The sequence below is a fragment of the Limanda limanda genome, chromosome 2, assembly GCF_963576545.1.
Source record: "Limanda limanda chromosome 2, fLimLim1.1, whole genome shotgun sequence".
Taxonomy (NCBI): domain Eukaryota; kingdom Metazoa; phylum Chordata; class Actinopteri; order Pleuronectiformes; family Pleuronectidae; genus Limanda; species Limanda limanda.
Window position 1 is genome coordinate 3,000,596 of NC_083637.1, and position 15,118 is coordinate 3,015,713.

Here is a 15,118-nt window from a genome sequence, read left to right on the forward strand (position 1 = left end):
TCTGAAAGATTGTGCATTAATCAAACAGTAACCTGTACATGTGTGGTTGTATTTTTCTAATATGCACATACTTTGTTTATAGTGCACATTGTGTTGTTTTAATAAGCACATTTGATTTAATTATTCAAGGTTGTGTTCTGTTGAACCTGCATTACAGAAAGTTTCCTTCCTTCTTGGTTTTGCATGGTGCCATATTGTTTTGACTGATAAAATACATTTGAAAAATAACTTCCATCTGTGTATCTGTGCTTTTTGAATATGTTAAAACATTTTTAACAATACCGCTATAACACTGGTAAACGTAATAATGGTGACTAATCATGATGCACAATTTTCATCTCCAGCCAGCAACCAACGAGGTCTGTGTGGTAATTTCTTCTGAAGTTTCTTACACAATTTTGTCCCGATACTACTGATAAGTTTACCTTAACAAGTTTTGAGACATTTTTATGATTAACGTAGATGTTTGAAATGATCTTCCCGTCAAACCAGATCCTTTTCTTTGCTCTTCGTTCACATGCAAACATGGAGAAAAAGGTTTTTTACGTTGTTTAAACACTGAACATAAACACAACACGTTGTCTATAGCGCCGTGTTTTTACCAAATTCACGTCAACACACAGAAATTGAAACCAACAACTTCATAACTCGGCACGAGGAACCTTCGGAGTGAACACAGTTTGTTTACAGCTCCGATGATGAATACATCTATTCTCTAAAGACTTCTCCGCATGGCCCTACAGGATATTACATTTGGGATGACCGATCTATAAAGACCATAAATAAAAAAGGAAACTCGTTCTATTCACAGGATTTATTTAAACACTGTTATTCTGGGAAGTTGGATTTTTGTGTTGAAAGCAACACAAATTGTATACAAAATATATTCTTAAATACAAATGACAGATATATTGATGTTATGAATTAACGTTCATAGAGAGAGAAACAATACAGAGAGGGACGGATCACCTGGACCAGATACATTCCTGCATGAAGACATCAAGTTTATACTCAATTCATTTTTTTACAAAGAGTAATCACAGAAGTATAAACACAAACACTCATACAGAGATAGACACTCATTCAAGCCTAATACAACGGGTAGGAAATGACATTACAAATATTACAAATGTTCTCTGTTCACATTCTGCTGTGACCTCCAGAGTCTACACTGATAGAGGAGTGGTCAGGGCCGTGGTGAGTCCATGTGTGTCCACCCCGGCCGGGCTGTAGAGCAGGGACGCGTCCTGCAGGAGGGACACCAGCTCCACTGGGCCGGGGGGGTCACTGCTTCTCTCAGCGGACCCTCTGGACCCCGAGTCTCTGGAGCCCGAGTCTCTGGAGCCCGAGTCTCTGGAGCCCGAGTCAGGCTCCTGGAGCTTCTTCTCTTCTGTGTGACCACTCAACCTGGAAGTAGGGATGGGGGAAAAAAATCGATTCAGTTACAAATCGCGATTCTTGTGAATGACGATTTTAAATCGCCATGCTGCCTCCCAAATCGATTTTTTTTAAATTACATTTTTTTTTTTTTAAAACATATTTATAGGTTTATACCGGGGGGGATACATGGGGGGAGCAACATCACCCCAGAGCATGTTGACCAGCTCTTGTTTTTGCACAAGAATCTAAACATACCCAAGCACTAGCTTTGCATCGCCTACATGCAAACAACAATAGCCTACTTTTTGTTTATTTCAAAGTTTATATTTTAAGTAAACTTGTATTCATTCTATTTAATTTACCTTTTATTTATTGTTTAAAAGTAGCTTAAGTGGAATACATTTCTTAATCTGTCAGTTTGTGTGCAGTTGACAGGGGCTATACAATAATAGGGAACATTTTTATTTATTTTCTCTATTTGCTGCCCGGCAGTCATTAAGTTAATGTTGATATTTGAAATAAAACTAGTAAAGCTCTAAGTGAATTTGACTATGTTGTATTTGAAGGAATGATTCAACATTTTTCCATGGTCCAGTATTTAAAAAAAAAATAAATAACCAAAAGAAATCCCAGGAAATCGTAATATCGAATCGCAATACTAGTCCAAGTAGCCCATTTTGGAGCCAAAAATAGAAGTAATTGTAAAATAATTTTTTTCAGCATAGATTATTTCTATGAGGTGTTCAGAACAACATACCAAAAAGTCCTAAGAAATCGTAGTTGAGGAAATATGTTTAATTCTCATCAATGTGTGCATATAAGGCCCGGCAACAATACACCCCAAAAAGACTATTTTTTTCCTTTACTCCTATCAAAATGAAACTTTACACAATGAAAGTTGCCATGAAACGTAACATTTTTTGTATTACAAGTTTCTTTGAAAATGAATTTATGTATGTATTTGTAATACATATGAATGGTGTTTGCCTATGCAAATTAGGACATATTCAAAAAGTGTATAGCTCATTTGCATATTCAAATTCATTTCAAAAGAAACTTGTAATACAAAAAATGTTACGTTTCATGGTTACTTTCATTGAGTAAAGTTTTATTTTGATTGGATTAAAGGAAAAAAATAGTCTTTTTGGGGTGTATTGTTGCCGGGCCTTGTTGGCACATTGATGAGAATTAAACATATTTCCTCAACTAGGATTTCTAAGGACTTTTAGTATGTTGTTCTGGACACCTCATAGAAATGATCTATGCTGAAAAAAATTATTTTACAAATAGTCGGTCGGAAAACGCTACTTTGCCTGGACTACACCCACAGAATCGCAATACATATCGTATCGCCACCTAAGTATCGTGATAGTATCGTATCGGGAGGTCCCGTCCCTACCTGGAAGCCAGAGATCTCCTGGGTTTGCACTTCCTCGGCTTCTTCAGCTTCCTCCTCTCCGGGTCGTGGGCGACGCTGTGGCGCTGGAGACTCTGCTTCATGACGAAGCTCTTCCCGCAGCCCGGGTGCGGGCAGGCGAAGGGCTGCAGCTCCTCATGGAAGGAGTTGATGTGGCTCTGCAGGTTGAAGATCTTGGTGAAGGACCTGTCGCAGCCGTCCCTGGGACACTTGAAGACCAGCCTCACGTCGGAGTGGACCCGCTGGTGCTGCTGCAGGAACCACGAGTCCCGGAACACCTTGCTGCACTGCTCACACCTCAGGACCGGCCGGTGCTGCTCCTTCCGGTGCTGCAGGAGCTCGGTCCAGGTCTTGGCCCGGAAGCTGCAGCCCTCCTCCTCCTCCTCCCCCCCACAGGGGTAGCCTCGGTGCACCTTCTCATGGCGCTTCAGCTTGCTGGGGAAGCTGAACCTCATGGAGCAGCCTTCATGCGTGCACTGGTAGGGCTGCAGCTGCGTGTGCTGCTCACACACATGCACCTTCAGCTGCTTGTTCTTCCGGAACTCCAGCCCGCAGCCCGGGTACGTGCACGCGTAGGTGCGGTGCTCGCTGCCGTGCACCCGGGCTCCGTGCCGGGTGAGGTTGCAGTTGGTGGTGAAGGCCATGGGGCAGCCGGGCACCGGGCAGGGGAAGGGCCGCGAGCCGCTGTGGATCAGCTGGTGCCGGACCAGGTGGTGCTGCGTGCAGAAGGACTTCCCGCAGCCGGCCTGCGTGCACGCGTACGGCCGCACTCCCGTGTGCGTGCACATGTGCGCGTCCAGCTTCCACTGCTTGTTGTAGGCGGCGGGGCAGCCGGCCCATGAGCAGATGAAGCGCTTGTGAGGCTGCGGGTTCGATTCCATGTCACCGGAAGTGGTAGATCATCAATAACAGATCAGATCGATGTGTTTCTGTTCCTTCTGCCGCGTGAGGCTTCCGCTCCCCGCACGCCGGCACTTCCTGCTACAACTTCCGGAACGTAAATATGACGCCTTACTACACAAGACTAGATGTCTCTTCTGCGTTGCGGGCCAACGGAGTCGAACGTCCTCACATGGCGGCCATCTTGCCAGAGGTTGCTCGCTCACCCATAAGATTGTGTTGGTAGTGGTAACTAACCATAACTTGCTCAATTTTCAACCGATTTTTAAACGGTCTGGTTTGTTATCAACGTCAGAGATGTAGTTTTGACACTGCATAATTTTAATTTTTTTTTAACAATATATTTATTGAGTTTTACATATAAGAAACATACATTCAAACATTTATAAACATACAAACGTTTATGAACACCCCCCAACCCACAATCAAACACTCAGGGTAAAGAAAAAGAGGCAGAAATCAAATATCTTAAAATAAGATTAAATAAAATAATAATAAAAAATATATATATAAAAGAAATACATATATATAATATAAGAATAAATGGAAGTAAATAAAGACATAGTTATACAAATACAAATAAATAAAATTCCAATCAATCAAATCAAAAGCCTAGATAAAATAACATTCTCTTATTCATAATATTAGTTAGTTACAAATAATATATGTCCCATTAGGTGCTGCTATTTTATTGTGTTTCACTCATTAATTTCCACTTGGTCGCTTTCCAAAAATTGCATGAAGGTGTCCCATATTTCCTTGAATTTACTGTTTTTCCCTCTTTTTTTTAGCACGCTGGCCCTTGCCATAGAGCTTCCTGCTACAACTTCACCCAACTTCCGGAACGTAAATATGACGCCTTATTACCCATCGGCCCTTGCGTGTGGTTGTTAGCAGCTTGTGCAGCTTCAGGAGAATTTGTAAGTATTTTGCTTTGCTATTTTTTTTTTTAACTTAAAAAATTTAAATTGACAGTCGCGTGTTTGTATTGAATTAACAGATCCTGTCGTGTCACGTTTACACGCCTGAGCAGGAGGCTAACGCTAGCTCCTGCTAACGCTAGCTCGCTATGCTAGCTCCGATGCTAGCTACGAGGCAGCTCACGACAAACTCTGCGAAAGAAATCTGACAATTTTAATCTGTAAAACAAAACGTGAAACTATGTCAGCGCTTCTGATCAATTAACACTTTACTCACCAGTTAGATGTTAGAGAATTCAACTTAGTGTTCGTTAGCTACAGAGAGCTAACGTTGTTGTTGTTGTGAGGGGATAGAAATACAGATAGATATATAGATAGATAAACACACAGACAGATAGACAGACAGACAGGTGGTTAGTCAGATAAATAGATAGATAGACAGACAGGTAGAGAGTCAGTTAAATAGATAGACAGACAAGTGGATAGTCAGATAAATAGACAGACAGACGGGTAGATAGTCAGCTAAATAGATAGACAGACAGACGGGTAGATAGTCAGCTAAATAGATAGACAGATAGACAGGTGGATAGTCAGATAAATAGATAGACAGACAGACAGGTGGATAGTCAGATAAATAGACAGACAGACGGGTAGATAGTCAGCTAAATAGATAGACAGACAGGTGGATAGTCAGATAAATAGACAGACAGTCAGATAAATAGATAGACAGACAGGTGGATAGTCAGATAAATAGACAGACAGACGGGTAGATAGTCAGATAAATAGATAGACAGACAAGTGGATAGTCAGATAAATAGACAGACAGGTAGATAGTCAGATAAATAGATAGACAGACAGGTGGATAGTCAGATAAATAGACAGACAGACGGGTAGATAGTCAGCTAAATAGATAGACAGACAGACAGACAGGTGGATAGTCAGATAAATAGATAGACAGACAGACAGACAGGTAGATAGTCAGATAAATAGATAGACAGACAGACAGACAGGTGGATAGTCAGATAAATAGATAGACAGACAGGTGGATAGTCAGATAAATAGACAGACAGACAGGTAGATAGTCAGATAAATAGATAGACAGACAGGTGGATAGTCAGATAAATAGACAGACAGACAGGTAGATAGTCAGATAAATAGATAGACAGACAGGTGGATAGTCAGATAAATAGACAGACAGACAGGTAGATAGTCAGATAAATAGACAGACAGACGGGTAGATAGTCAGATAAATAGATAGACAGACAGGTGGATAGTCAGATAAATAGACAGACAGACAGGTAGATAGTCAGATAAATAGATAGACAGACAGGTGGATAGTCAGATAAATAGACAGACAGACAGGTAGATAGTCAGATAAATAGACAGACAGACGGGTAGATAGTCAGATAAATAGATAGACAGACAGGTGGATAGTCAGATAAATAGACAGACAGACAGGTAGATAGTCAGATAAATAGACAGACAGACAGGTAGAGAGTCAGATAAATACATAGACAGACAGACAGGTAGATAGTCAGATAAATAGACAGACAGACAGGTAGATAGTCAGCTAAATAGACAGACATACAGACAGACAGGTAGTCAGATATTGACAGTACAATATTTGAAGTATACGGTGATTGAAAGACACAAGTAACTGAGGTAAAGTATTGAAGCCAAATATAAATACAGATTTAAAGATATATAACTGAAGCTATACACAATTGTGCATGAGACCAACATAGCTTAGAATACAAGACCAATTGTATGAGTCTTTGTTTTTATATATGACAATTATTGGCTGGAGCGACTGCAGTGAAACCTCATCTACTCCTGGAGCTCAAACAATTATGTTTGACTCTTGAAATGTTACAATATGTGGTCAGTGACTCAACTTCTTTTTATCTGCTGACAGAAGCGTGAATCCATCTCTTGTGGTGCGGACACGCAGGCGTCACCATGGTGAGCCACGATCTCCACAAGCTTCTGTCAAGATTTAATGATTAAATACTCAATTCTACTCTTCACTAACAAATAATGCTGTTTTTCTTTCTTGTCCTTTTAAAGGGTGAGAGAAAAGGAACAAACAAATACTACCCTCCAGATTTTGACCCGGCCAAGGTGTGTATGATCATACAGTAACACAGTGTGTGTCTGTGTCTTTAATTTAACTTTGTGTGTAGATACTGATTTTCCACCATTCTTTGACTTTAGCATGGATCACTCAACGGCTACCATAAAACCCATGCTCTCAGGGAGAGGGCCAGGAAGCTGTCTCAGGGCATCCTCATCATCAGGTTAGTACACATATACAGATAAAGTGTTGTTATATGCACACATAGATGTACAAATACAACATATTTACGTGTTATCAGATATTTGTTATCAGGTTTGTTAGTGTTTAACATCTTCAGAGGACTTATTTAAAATAATTTACTGGTACAACATCTACTGTGTAATTGAACCTTCAGCTGATTCTTTAGAACCATAAATATTAGTGGTGGGGGAAAAAATCGATTCTGTTCAGTATCGCAATATTTTGCGCCCGCGATTAAATCGATACTGTAGCACAAAGTATTGCAATATTTTTTTTTTAAATATTTATTTACAATTATATATGTAACAGCCCCTGGCTGGCAAAGCATGACGAGGAGAGTTTCAGAGTTTAAAAGATACCTAGTGTGTATGAGGAAAGGATGTTCTCCACTGCAGGAGATATAGTAACGGCCCAGAGGAGCACTTTAACATCTGAGCATGTTGACCAACTCCTTTTTCTGAACAAAAATGCCAATATTCCCAAATGAATTTAACATTTTGGGTCATGACCTTGCAGTTCTCAATTTGATTGAAGCTCTATGTTACTCTTATTTATATGATTGAGCTCAGTGTTCATGTGAGAGGTCTCCTATTCAGAAAATAATTACAAAGGTCCTGTGTCCTGAATGTTGCAGGACAAAGTTTTTGCACTTCAGTTAATGTGTAGAAGACAATGTTGTTCACAAAATTAAATTTGACATTTTAAGTGAGTTGAGCAGTCTTATTTTCCTACTTTTTTGTAATGCCTTTGAATAATATGGGGGACATGAATCGCAATATATCGCAGAATCGAATCGCAATACTATTGAATCGTGGCCCAAATATCGCAATACTATTGAATCGTCACATTTTTGATAAATCCCACCCCTAATAAATATCTATGTTGATGATCAAAGCAAATTTAGAATTGACTGATGAATATAAGTGTGTATTCACTAAACATGAGGACATGGAACTTCAATTTATCTCCATCATTAGTTTTATTTTTTATTAAGCACATAATGTCAGACTGTAAAAGATAAAGACAGGAAGTAAAGTCACTTTGAATCCTTATCAGAGTTGTCGTCTATACCAAACACAACTGTGTTCTTTTAGGTTTGAGATGCCCTACAACATCTGGTGTGAAGGCTGCAAAAATCACATTGGCATGGGTGAGTGTGGAGACAGGTATTATTGTGAGGCTTAGTATCACCAACTGTCTTGATATCCATAACCCTGATGTTGTGTTGGTACAGGGGTCCGTTACAATGCGGAGAAGAAGAAAGTGGGGAACTACTACACCACGCCAATCTACAGGTAACCACACACAGACTGGGTCTGCTGCTGAATCATGTGTTCTGCTCCAGTTATGATTCAGTTGACAAAACCTCGTTAAACATCAGAAAATCATAATAAACCTCTCTGACAATGGGACTGAACAACTTTTTTTGTTTACAAATCCAGGTTCAGGATGAAGTGCCACCTGTGTGTCAACTACATTGAGATGCAGACGGACCCGGCGACTTGCGACTACCTGATCGTTACCGGAGCAAACAGGAAGGAGGAGCGCTGGGACATGGAAGAAAATGAGCAGATCCTCACCACAGGTCAGGGATTCATGTTAGATATCAATTATTACTCATGATTGTTTCTTGAACCATTCTAGTCATTCTAAATCTATGTCTTTAGGTTTATTTCTATAATCACTACAATGGGGCTGCAGATTCTAAGACTTTTATTTTGAGGGATGACACTGTTTTTCAAAAGGACACAGCCTTCCTGCTTTTCTTTCTCCTGCTCGTTCTCTGCACCTCATCTACTCTCTCTCTCTCTCTCGTGTTTCACTGTGCAGAGCGAGCAGAGAAGGAGAAGCTGGAGACAGATGCTATGTTCAAGCTGGATCATGGTGGAAAAGACAAAGAGAAGCTGAAGAAGGCTCTGCCCTCCCTGTCTGAGATCCAGGACCACCAGTCTGGCTGGAAGGACGACTTCCAGCTCAACAGCACTCTCCGCACCAAGTTCAGAGTAAGATATTTACTTCTAATGTTAATCCTGTGAACATATGGAGAAGTTCCTGCAAAGAGTGCATCTAGTTTTCTGTCACTTTCATTCCTATAACACAACAAAGAACCCCCAGAAATGTAATTATAAAATTAACTTAACATAAAATGAGTCATAGCAGGACTTGAAATATCGATGTTCCTCCAGTGAGATTGTGTTGTGTCACTTAACTCATGTCTCGGCTCTAAATTTTTTTGCAGACCCAGAAGAAAGTAATAGCTGAGCAGGAGGAGAAGGACAATGCTGTGAGGATGAGGACAAACCTGTCCATCCCACTGCTGCCAGAGAAGGAGGAGGACAAGAAACTGGCAGCTCTACTCACCTACCAGGCCCCCGACTGTAAGCAACACACACTTTGGTTTAACACACTTCTCGTGACTTATCCTCTTATCGCCTGGTGGGAAAATGTTCTTCATGTAAACAGAAAGACATCCTCTATCGGCACAGAGAAACAGATCAAACTCCTCGTTGTCCCATGGCCTAGTTTACCACATGCAATCTCACTTAGCAAACCTTGAATTCTATTTAATGGAACTCTTTTCTGTCCCCTATCAGCCTATGAGGACAAGAAGCACAGCAAGCGGAAAGAGATCTGCTCCCGTTCCTGGTTCAACTCCACCACAGCCACACCAGGGAGCGCTGCAGGCAGTCTGATCCAGAAGCTGGCCCTGCAGGGGAGAGAAGCAAGGGTGGCCAAAGCCCTCAGCTCCTCCCCCGCCCAGCTGATCCGAAAACACCCAGGAGGATTTAGCATCAAAACCGAACCCCGTGCCACCGGCACCCGCAGGAAGTCAGACCCTGAGGTCAACACATGTGTCGATGAGGTCGCTCAGACAGAATGTGAGCAGCCAGATGCAGTTGTTAGACCACGAGCGGATCAGGAAGCAGCAGAGACGAACGACAGAGTTAAAACCACAGAGGAAGTGAATGGAGGACTGATGAACGCAGAGGACTCTGAGAAAGAGAAGGACAGAAGCCGAGGACCAATCACGTCCCTCGTGGCCGACTACAGTGATTCAGATTCAGACCCTGGACAATGAGGCTGCTCCTCACGGAAGTGTTCAACAGGACAGTGGAGGCCACATCGTGTTATTTTGATTTAATTTATATTTTCACTTTCACTCGTCAGTCTGGTTTTACAGTACGGACACATATTCTTAACGAAACATCTGGAATCAAAATGTCTTTTTCAGCATAAAAGGTTTTCAAAATGTACAAAGTAAGTGTCATGTGACATTTAAGTTTCTTCGAAATGTTTAATGAAATGTATATTGCAGAGATTCTCAATTAAAACATCGTAAGAAATATTCCAGGTTTCCCCTCATGTATGTCCCTTGGAATAATTTGATTATTAGTTTACACTTCCACTTAATTTGACGACAGAATAACACCAGAGAAATGTCTTAGAAAGATATTATACATTTACTAATTTCTTATATTTTCAATATGTCAGAATAGAATACTTATATATCACTATCATCTTAATGGATGAATCTGGAAAGCTTTTACGGACCCACATTTTAGTACCACGGTTTTATCTGACCCATGTTACCCAAAATCAGCTTAAAATATCTATTTGATAAAATCTGTGAAACCTTGTTATTGTCTTTTAGAAATCATTCTATCAGAAAATCTGTTTTACTTGATTATCGCCAGTCATGTTTCAGTAATGATTTCACTACATTATCTTATTTTTTGTCAAAATCTCGATCTTCAGCACCACAAACAAATGACCATCTCATTGGTATTCCAGTAAACAAAAGTCATTTTAGAGAAAATACATTTTTGATAGAGTTCTAAAAGAGGAACTGAGGAGTTTGTCTGATTACCTTACCATATACAAAAAGATCCTGCACATGGATGTGATAGATGTGGAGCTTTTCTTGATTCATTTTGAGTCCAACCCCCCAAGAAGCTTACAAACTGTCTAATTAACCTTCATAGACCAGAATATATCTATATCTCATTGAATAAATTACATACAGCGGATGTTGCTCTCAGACAGTGTGGCATCAAAGACAACTGCCCCCAAACAGTGTGGCATCAAAGGCAACTTCCTGTAAACAGTTCGGCATCAAAGGCAACTTCCTTCAAACTGTGTGACTTCATAGGCATTGCCACCAAAAGTTGCCCTAACTGGAGAGAGAATAACCTCGTTGTTGTGATTAGATAGATAGATATATATTACATACAATATACAAATACAATATTTGAAGTATAAGGTAAGTGAAACACACAACTAACCAAGGCAAAGTATTGAAATCAAATATGAATTCAGATTTAAAAATGAATAACTGAAGGTATACACAGTTGTTTATTCAACTAACAGCCTAGAATACAAGAATAATTGTAAGACTAATATAAGGCTTAACAGACAAAGGTGTTACAATATGTGGTCAGTGACTTGACTTCTTTTTATCTGCTGACAGAAACGTGAATCCATCTCTTGTGGTGCGGACACGCAGGCGTCACCATGGTGAGCCACGATCTCCACAAGCTTCTGTCAAGATTTAATGAATCACAAGGATTAATGATTAAATACTCAACTTCTACTCGTCACTAACAAATAATGCTGTTTTTCTTTCTTGTCCTTTTAAAGGGTGAGAGAAAAGGAACAAACAAATACTACCCTCCAGATTTTGACCCGGCCAAGGTGTGTATGATCATACAGTAACACAGTGTGTGTCTGTGTCTTAAATTTGACTTTGTGTGTAGAAACTGATTTTCCACCATTCTTTGACTTTAGCATGGATCACTCAACGGCTACCATAAAACCCATGCTCTCAGGGAGAGGGCCAGGAAGCTGTCTCAGGGCATTCTCATCATCAGGTTAGTACACATATACAGATAAAGTGTTGTTATATGCACACATAGATGTACATATACAACATATATACGTGTTATCAGATATTAACAGCTTCAGAGGACTTATTCAAAGTAATTTACTGGTACAAAATCTACTGTGCAATTGAACCTTCAGCTGATTCTTTAGAACCATAAATAACAATGTTGATCACAGCTAATTTAGAATTGACTGATGAATAAAAGTGTGTGTTTCTTCTATTTCTACTAAGCATAAGGACATGAAACTTAAATTAATCTCCATCATTAGTATTATTTATTATTAAGCACATAATGTCAGACTGTAAAAGATAAAGACAGGAAGTAAAGTCACTTTTAATCCTTATCAGAGTTGTCGTCTATACCAAACACAACTGTGTTCTTCTAGGTTTGAGATGCCCTACAACATCTGGTGCGAAGGCTGCAAAAATCACATTGGCATGGGTGAGTGTGGAGACAGATATTATTGTGCGGCATAGTATCACCAACTGTCTTTATATCCATAACCCTGATGTTGTGTTGGTACAGGGGTCCGTTACAATGCGGAGAAGAAGAAAGTGGGGAACTACTACACCACGCCAATCTACAGGTAACCACACACAGACTGGGTCTGCTGCTGAATCATGTGTTATGCTCCAGTTAGGATTCAGTTGACAAAACCTTGTTAAACATCAGAAAATCATAATGAACCTCTCTGACAAAGTAACAACTTTTGTTGCTTACAAATCCAGGTTCAGGATGAAGTGCCACCTGTGTGTCAACTACATTGAGATGCAGACGGACCCGGCGACCTGCGACTACCTGATCGTTACCGGAGCAAACAGGAAGGAGGAGCGCTGGGACATGGAAGAAAATGAGCAGATCCTCACCACAGGTCAGGGATTCATGATAGATATCAATTTAAAACTCATATGACTGTTTCTTGAACCATTCTAGCCATTCTAAATCTATGTCTTTAGGTTTATTTCTATAATCACTACCATGGGGCTGCAGATTCTAATACTTTTCTTTTGAGGGATGACACTGTTTTTCTAAAGGACACAGCCTTCCTGCTTTTCTTTCTCCTGCTCGTTCTCTGCACCTCATCTACTCTCTCTCGTGTTTCACTGTGCAGAGCGAGCAGAGAAGGAGAAGCTGGAGACAGATGCCATGTTCAAGCTGGATCATGGTGGAAAAGACAAAGAGAAGCTGAAGAAGGCTCTGCCCTCCCTGTCCGAGATCCAGGACCACCAGTCTGGCTGGAAGGACGACTTCCAGCTCAACAGCACTCTCCGCACCAAGTTCAGAGTAAGATATTTACTTCTAATGTTAATCCTGTGAACATATGGAGAAGTTCATGCAAAGAGTTCAACTACTTTTCTGTCCTTTTCATTCCTGTCACTCAGCAAAGAACACCCAGAAATGTAATAATCAAATGAACAACCATAAAATGAGTCATAGCAGGACTTGAAATATCGATGTTCCGCCAGTGAGATTGTGTTGTGTCACTTAACTCATGTCTCGGCTCTAAATGTTGTTGCAGACTCAGAAGAAAGTAATAGCGAAGGACAATGCTGTGAGGATGAGGACAAACCTGTCCATCCCACTGCTGCCAGAGAAGGAGGAGGACAAGAAACTGGCAGCTCTACTCACCTACCAGGCCCCCGACTGTAAGCAACACACACTTTGGTTTAACACACTTCTTGTGACTTATTGGAAAATGTCCACACCCCATGAATCCCTAAATCCAACTCACTCCAAATGTCAGATATAAGTCCTCTAAATTTGGCTTTTTTTCCATCAAGATCCATGAATTATTCTTCACCAAGTTTCGCGGTAATTCATACGGTAATTTTTAAGTAATCCTGCCGACTATCAAACAAACAAATAGAACGGGATGAAAACGTTACAATACACAGTAGATTTGCTTCATGTAAACAGAAAGACATCCTCTCTCAGGACAAAGAAACAGATCAAAGTCCTCGTTGTCCCTTGGCCTTGTTTACCACATGCAATTTCACTGAGCAAACCTTGAATTCTATTTAATGGAACTATTTTCTGTCCCCTATCAGCCTATGAGGACAAGAAGCACAGCAAGCGGAAAGAGATCTGCTCCCGTTCCTGGTTCAACTCCACCACAGCCTCACCAGGGAGCGCTGCAGGCAGTCTGATCCAGAAGCTGGCCCTGCAGGGGAGAGAAGCAAGGGTGGCCAAAGCCCTCAGCTCCTCCCCCGCCCAGCTGATCCAAAAAGGATTTAGCATCAAAACCAAACCCCGTGCCACCGTCACCCGCAGGAAGTCAGACCCTGAGGTCAACACATGTGTGGATGAGGTTGCTCAGACAGAATGTGAGCAGCCAGATGCAGTTGTTAGACCCACACGAGCAGATCAGGAAGCAGCAGAGACGAACGACAGAGTTAAAACCACAGAGGAAGTGAATGGAGGACTGATGAACGCAGAGGACTCTGAGAAAGAGAAGGACAGAAGCCGAGGACCAATCACGTCCCTCGTGGCCGACTACAGTGATTCAGACCCTGGACAATGAGGCTGCTCCTCTAGGAAGTGTTCAACAGGACAGTGGAGGCCACATCGTGTTATTTTGATTTAATTAATATTGTCACTTGGTTCAACTCTGGTCATACAGTATAGACATATATCTTTTACAAAATGTATTTTTTAAGCATAAAAGGGTTTTCAAATTGTCATTTGATATAAATTTTAATTAAATGTAAGATACTTTGAAATCGTTGTTTTCTTTTTTTTGTACCTTGTATTCTTCACTTCAGCTGATTTCTCCAACCTCCAGTGGGGAGAAAATCATTCAGTAAGAGCATCTGTTTTTCGCCAGTCATGTTTGAGTTATGATTTTAGTACAATATCCCATCTCAGATATATCTTCAGCATCACAAACCAATGTCCATTCATCTACTTGGTATTCCCGTGAACAAAAGTTAAAGGCCATTTTAGAAAACTGCATTTTTCAAAGAGTTTCAAAAGAGGATGCTGAGGTGACTGATCAACAGAAGGGGGGGGGGGTGTTGCACATCAAACATTCCCAAAATATACAAACACAAAAAAGAAGATTGATTCCCGTGGAGGAAAATCTCAATTGAATCAACACGACAAGGAAGTAGCAGCTTAAGTGGAAAATGTAATAAGAATAAAAATATGAATAAAGATATATTAGAAGTAATTACACATATCTACACATGAGGCTGTTCTTTTCAAAATGGGCAATTTAATCAAATGTAATTTTTAGTTTTTGACAGTGTGGCTTAAACTCACATAAGAGAGAGAGAAAGCTCCATGAGTCAATATTCAGTGT

At 40.6% G+C, this 15,118-nt stretch overlaps 3 protein-coding genes across 3 annotated transcripts; 2 read left to right on the forward strand and 1 right to left on the reverse strand.

Moving 5' to 3' along the window:
• Positions 1 to 839: 839 nt before the first annotated feature.
• Positions 840 to 3,768, reverse strand: LOC133021290 (transcription factor IIIA-like). The gene is made up of 2 exons (XM_061088072.1): positions 2,780 to 3,768; positions 840 to 1,407 (listed from the first exon to the last, which is right to left on the reverse strand). The coding sequence occupies exons 1-2, from the start codon at positions 3,676 to 3,678 to the stop codon at positions 1,167 to 1,169; spliced, it is 1,140 nt and encodes a 379-aa protein (XP_060944055.1). The 5' UTR covers positions 3,679 to 3,768; the 3' UTR covers positions 840 to 1,166.
• A 786-nt stretch (positions 3,769 to 4,554) lies between these two features.
• On the forward strand, positions 4,555 to 14,372 carry LOC133021279 (probable splicing factor YJU2B). Its single transcript, XM_061088065.1, has 10 exons — positions 4,555 to 4,617; positions 11,403 to 11,449; positions 11,573 to 11,626; positions 11,720 to 11,802; positions 12,203 to 12,258; positions 12,343 to 12,403; positions 12,546 to 12,688; positions 12,929 to 13,101; positions 13,337 to 13,463; positions 13,866 to 14,372. The coding sequence occupies exons 2-10, from the start codon at positions 11,447 to 11,449 to the stop codon at positions 14,336 to 14,338; spliced, it is 1,173 nt and encodes a 390-aa protein (XP_060944048.1). The 5' UTR covers positions 4,555 to 4,617; positions 11,403 to 11,446; the 3' UTR covers positions 14,339 to 14,372.
• LOC133021268 (probable splicing factor YJU2B) lies at positions 6,533 to 10,280 on the forward strand. The gene is made up of 9 exons (XM_061088055.1): positions 6,533 to 6,579; positions 6,685 to 6,738; positions 6,832 to 6,914; positions 8,029 to 8,084; positions 8,169 to 8,229; positions 8,377 to 8,519; positions 8,765 to 8,937; positions 9,174 to 9,312; positions 9,529 to 10,280. Exons 1-9 carry the CDS (start codon positions 6,577 to 6,579, stop codon positions 10,011 to 10,013), a joined length of 1,197 nt encoding a protein of 398 aa, XP_060944038.1. The 5' UTR covers positions 6,533 to 6,576; the 3' UTR covers positions 10,014 to 10,280.
• Positions 14,373 to 15,118: the final 746 nt, after the last annotated feature.

Bases quoted from the DNA above. Each gene is read 5' to 3' on its own strand.
- LOC133021268 (XM_061088055.1), top strand. The intron at 6,739-6,831 runs GTGTGTATGATC...CTTTGACTTTAG, and splicing joins CAGATTTTGACCCGGCCAAG to CATGGATCACTCAACGGCTA. The intron at 8,230-8,376 runs GTAACCACACAC...TTACAAATCCAG, and splicing joins TACACCACGCCAATCTACAG to GTTCAGGATGAAGTGCCACC.
- LOC133021290 (XM_061088072.1), bottom strand. From the start codon at position 3,678: ATGGAATCGAACCCGCAGCCTCACAAGCGCTTCATCTGCTCATGGGCC. The intron at 1,408-2,779 runs GTAGGGACGGGA...CCCTACTTCCAG, and splicing joins AGGAGATCTCTGGCTTCCAG to GTTGAGTGGTCACACAGAAG.
- LOC133021279 (XM_061088065.1), top strand. The intron at 11,803-12,202 runs GTTAGTACACAT...GTGTTCTTCTAG, and splicing joins CAGGGCATTCTCATCATCAG to GTTTGAGATGCCCTACAACA. The intron at 12,404-12,545 runs GTAACCACACAC...TTACAAATCCAG, and splicing joins TACACCACGCCAATCTACAG to GTTCAGGATGAAGTGCCACC.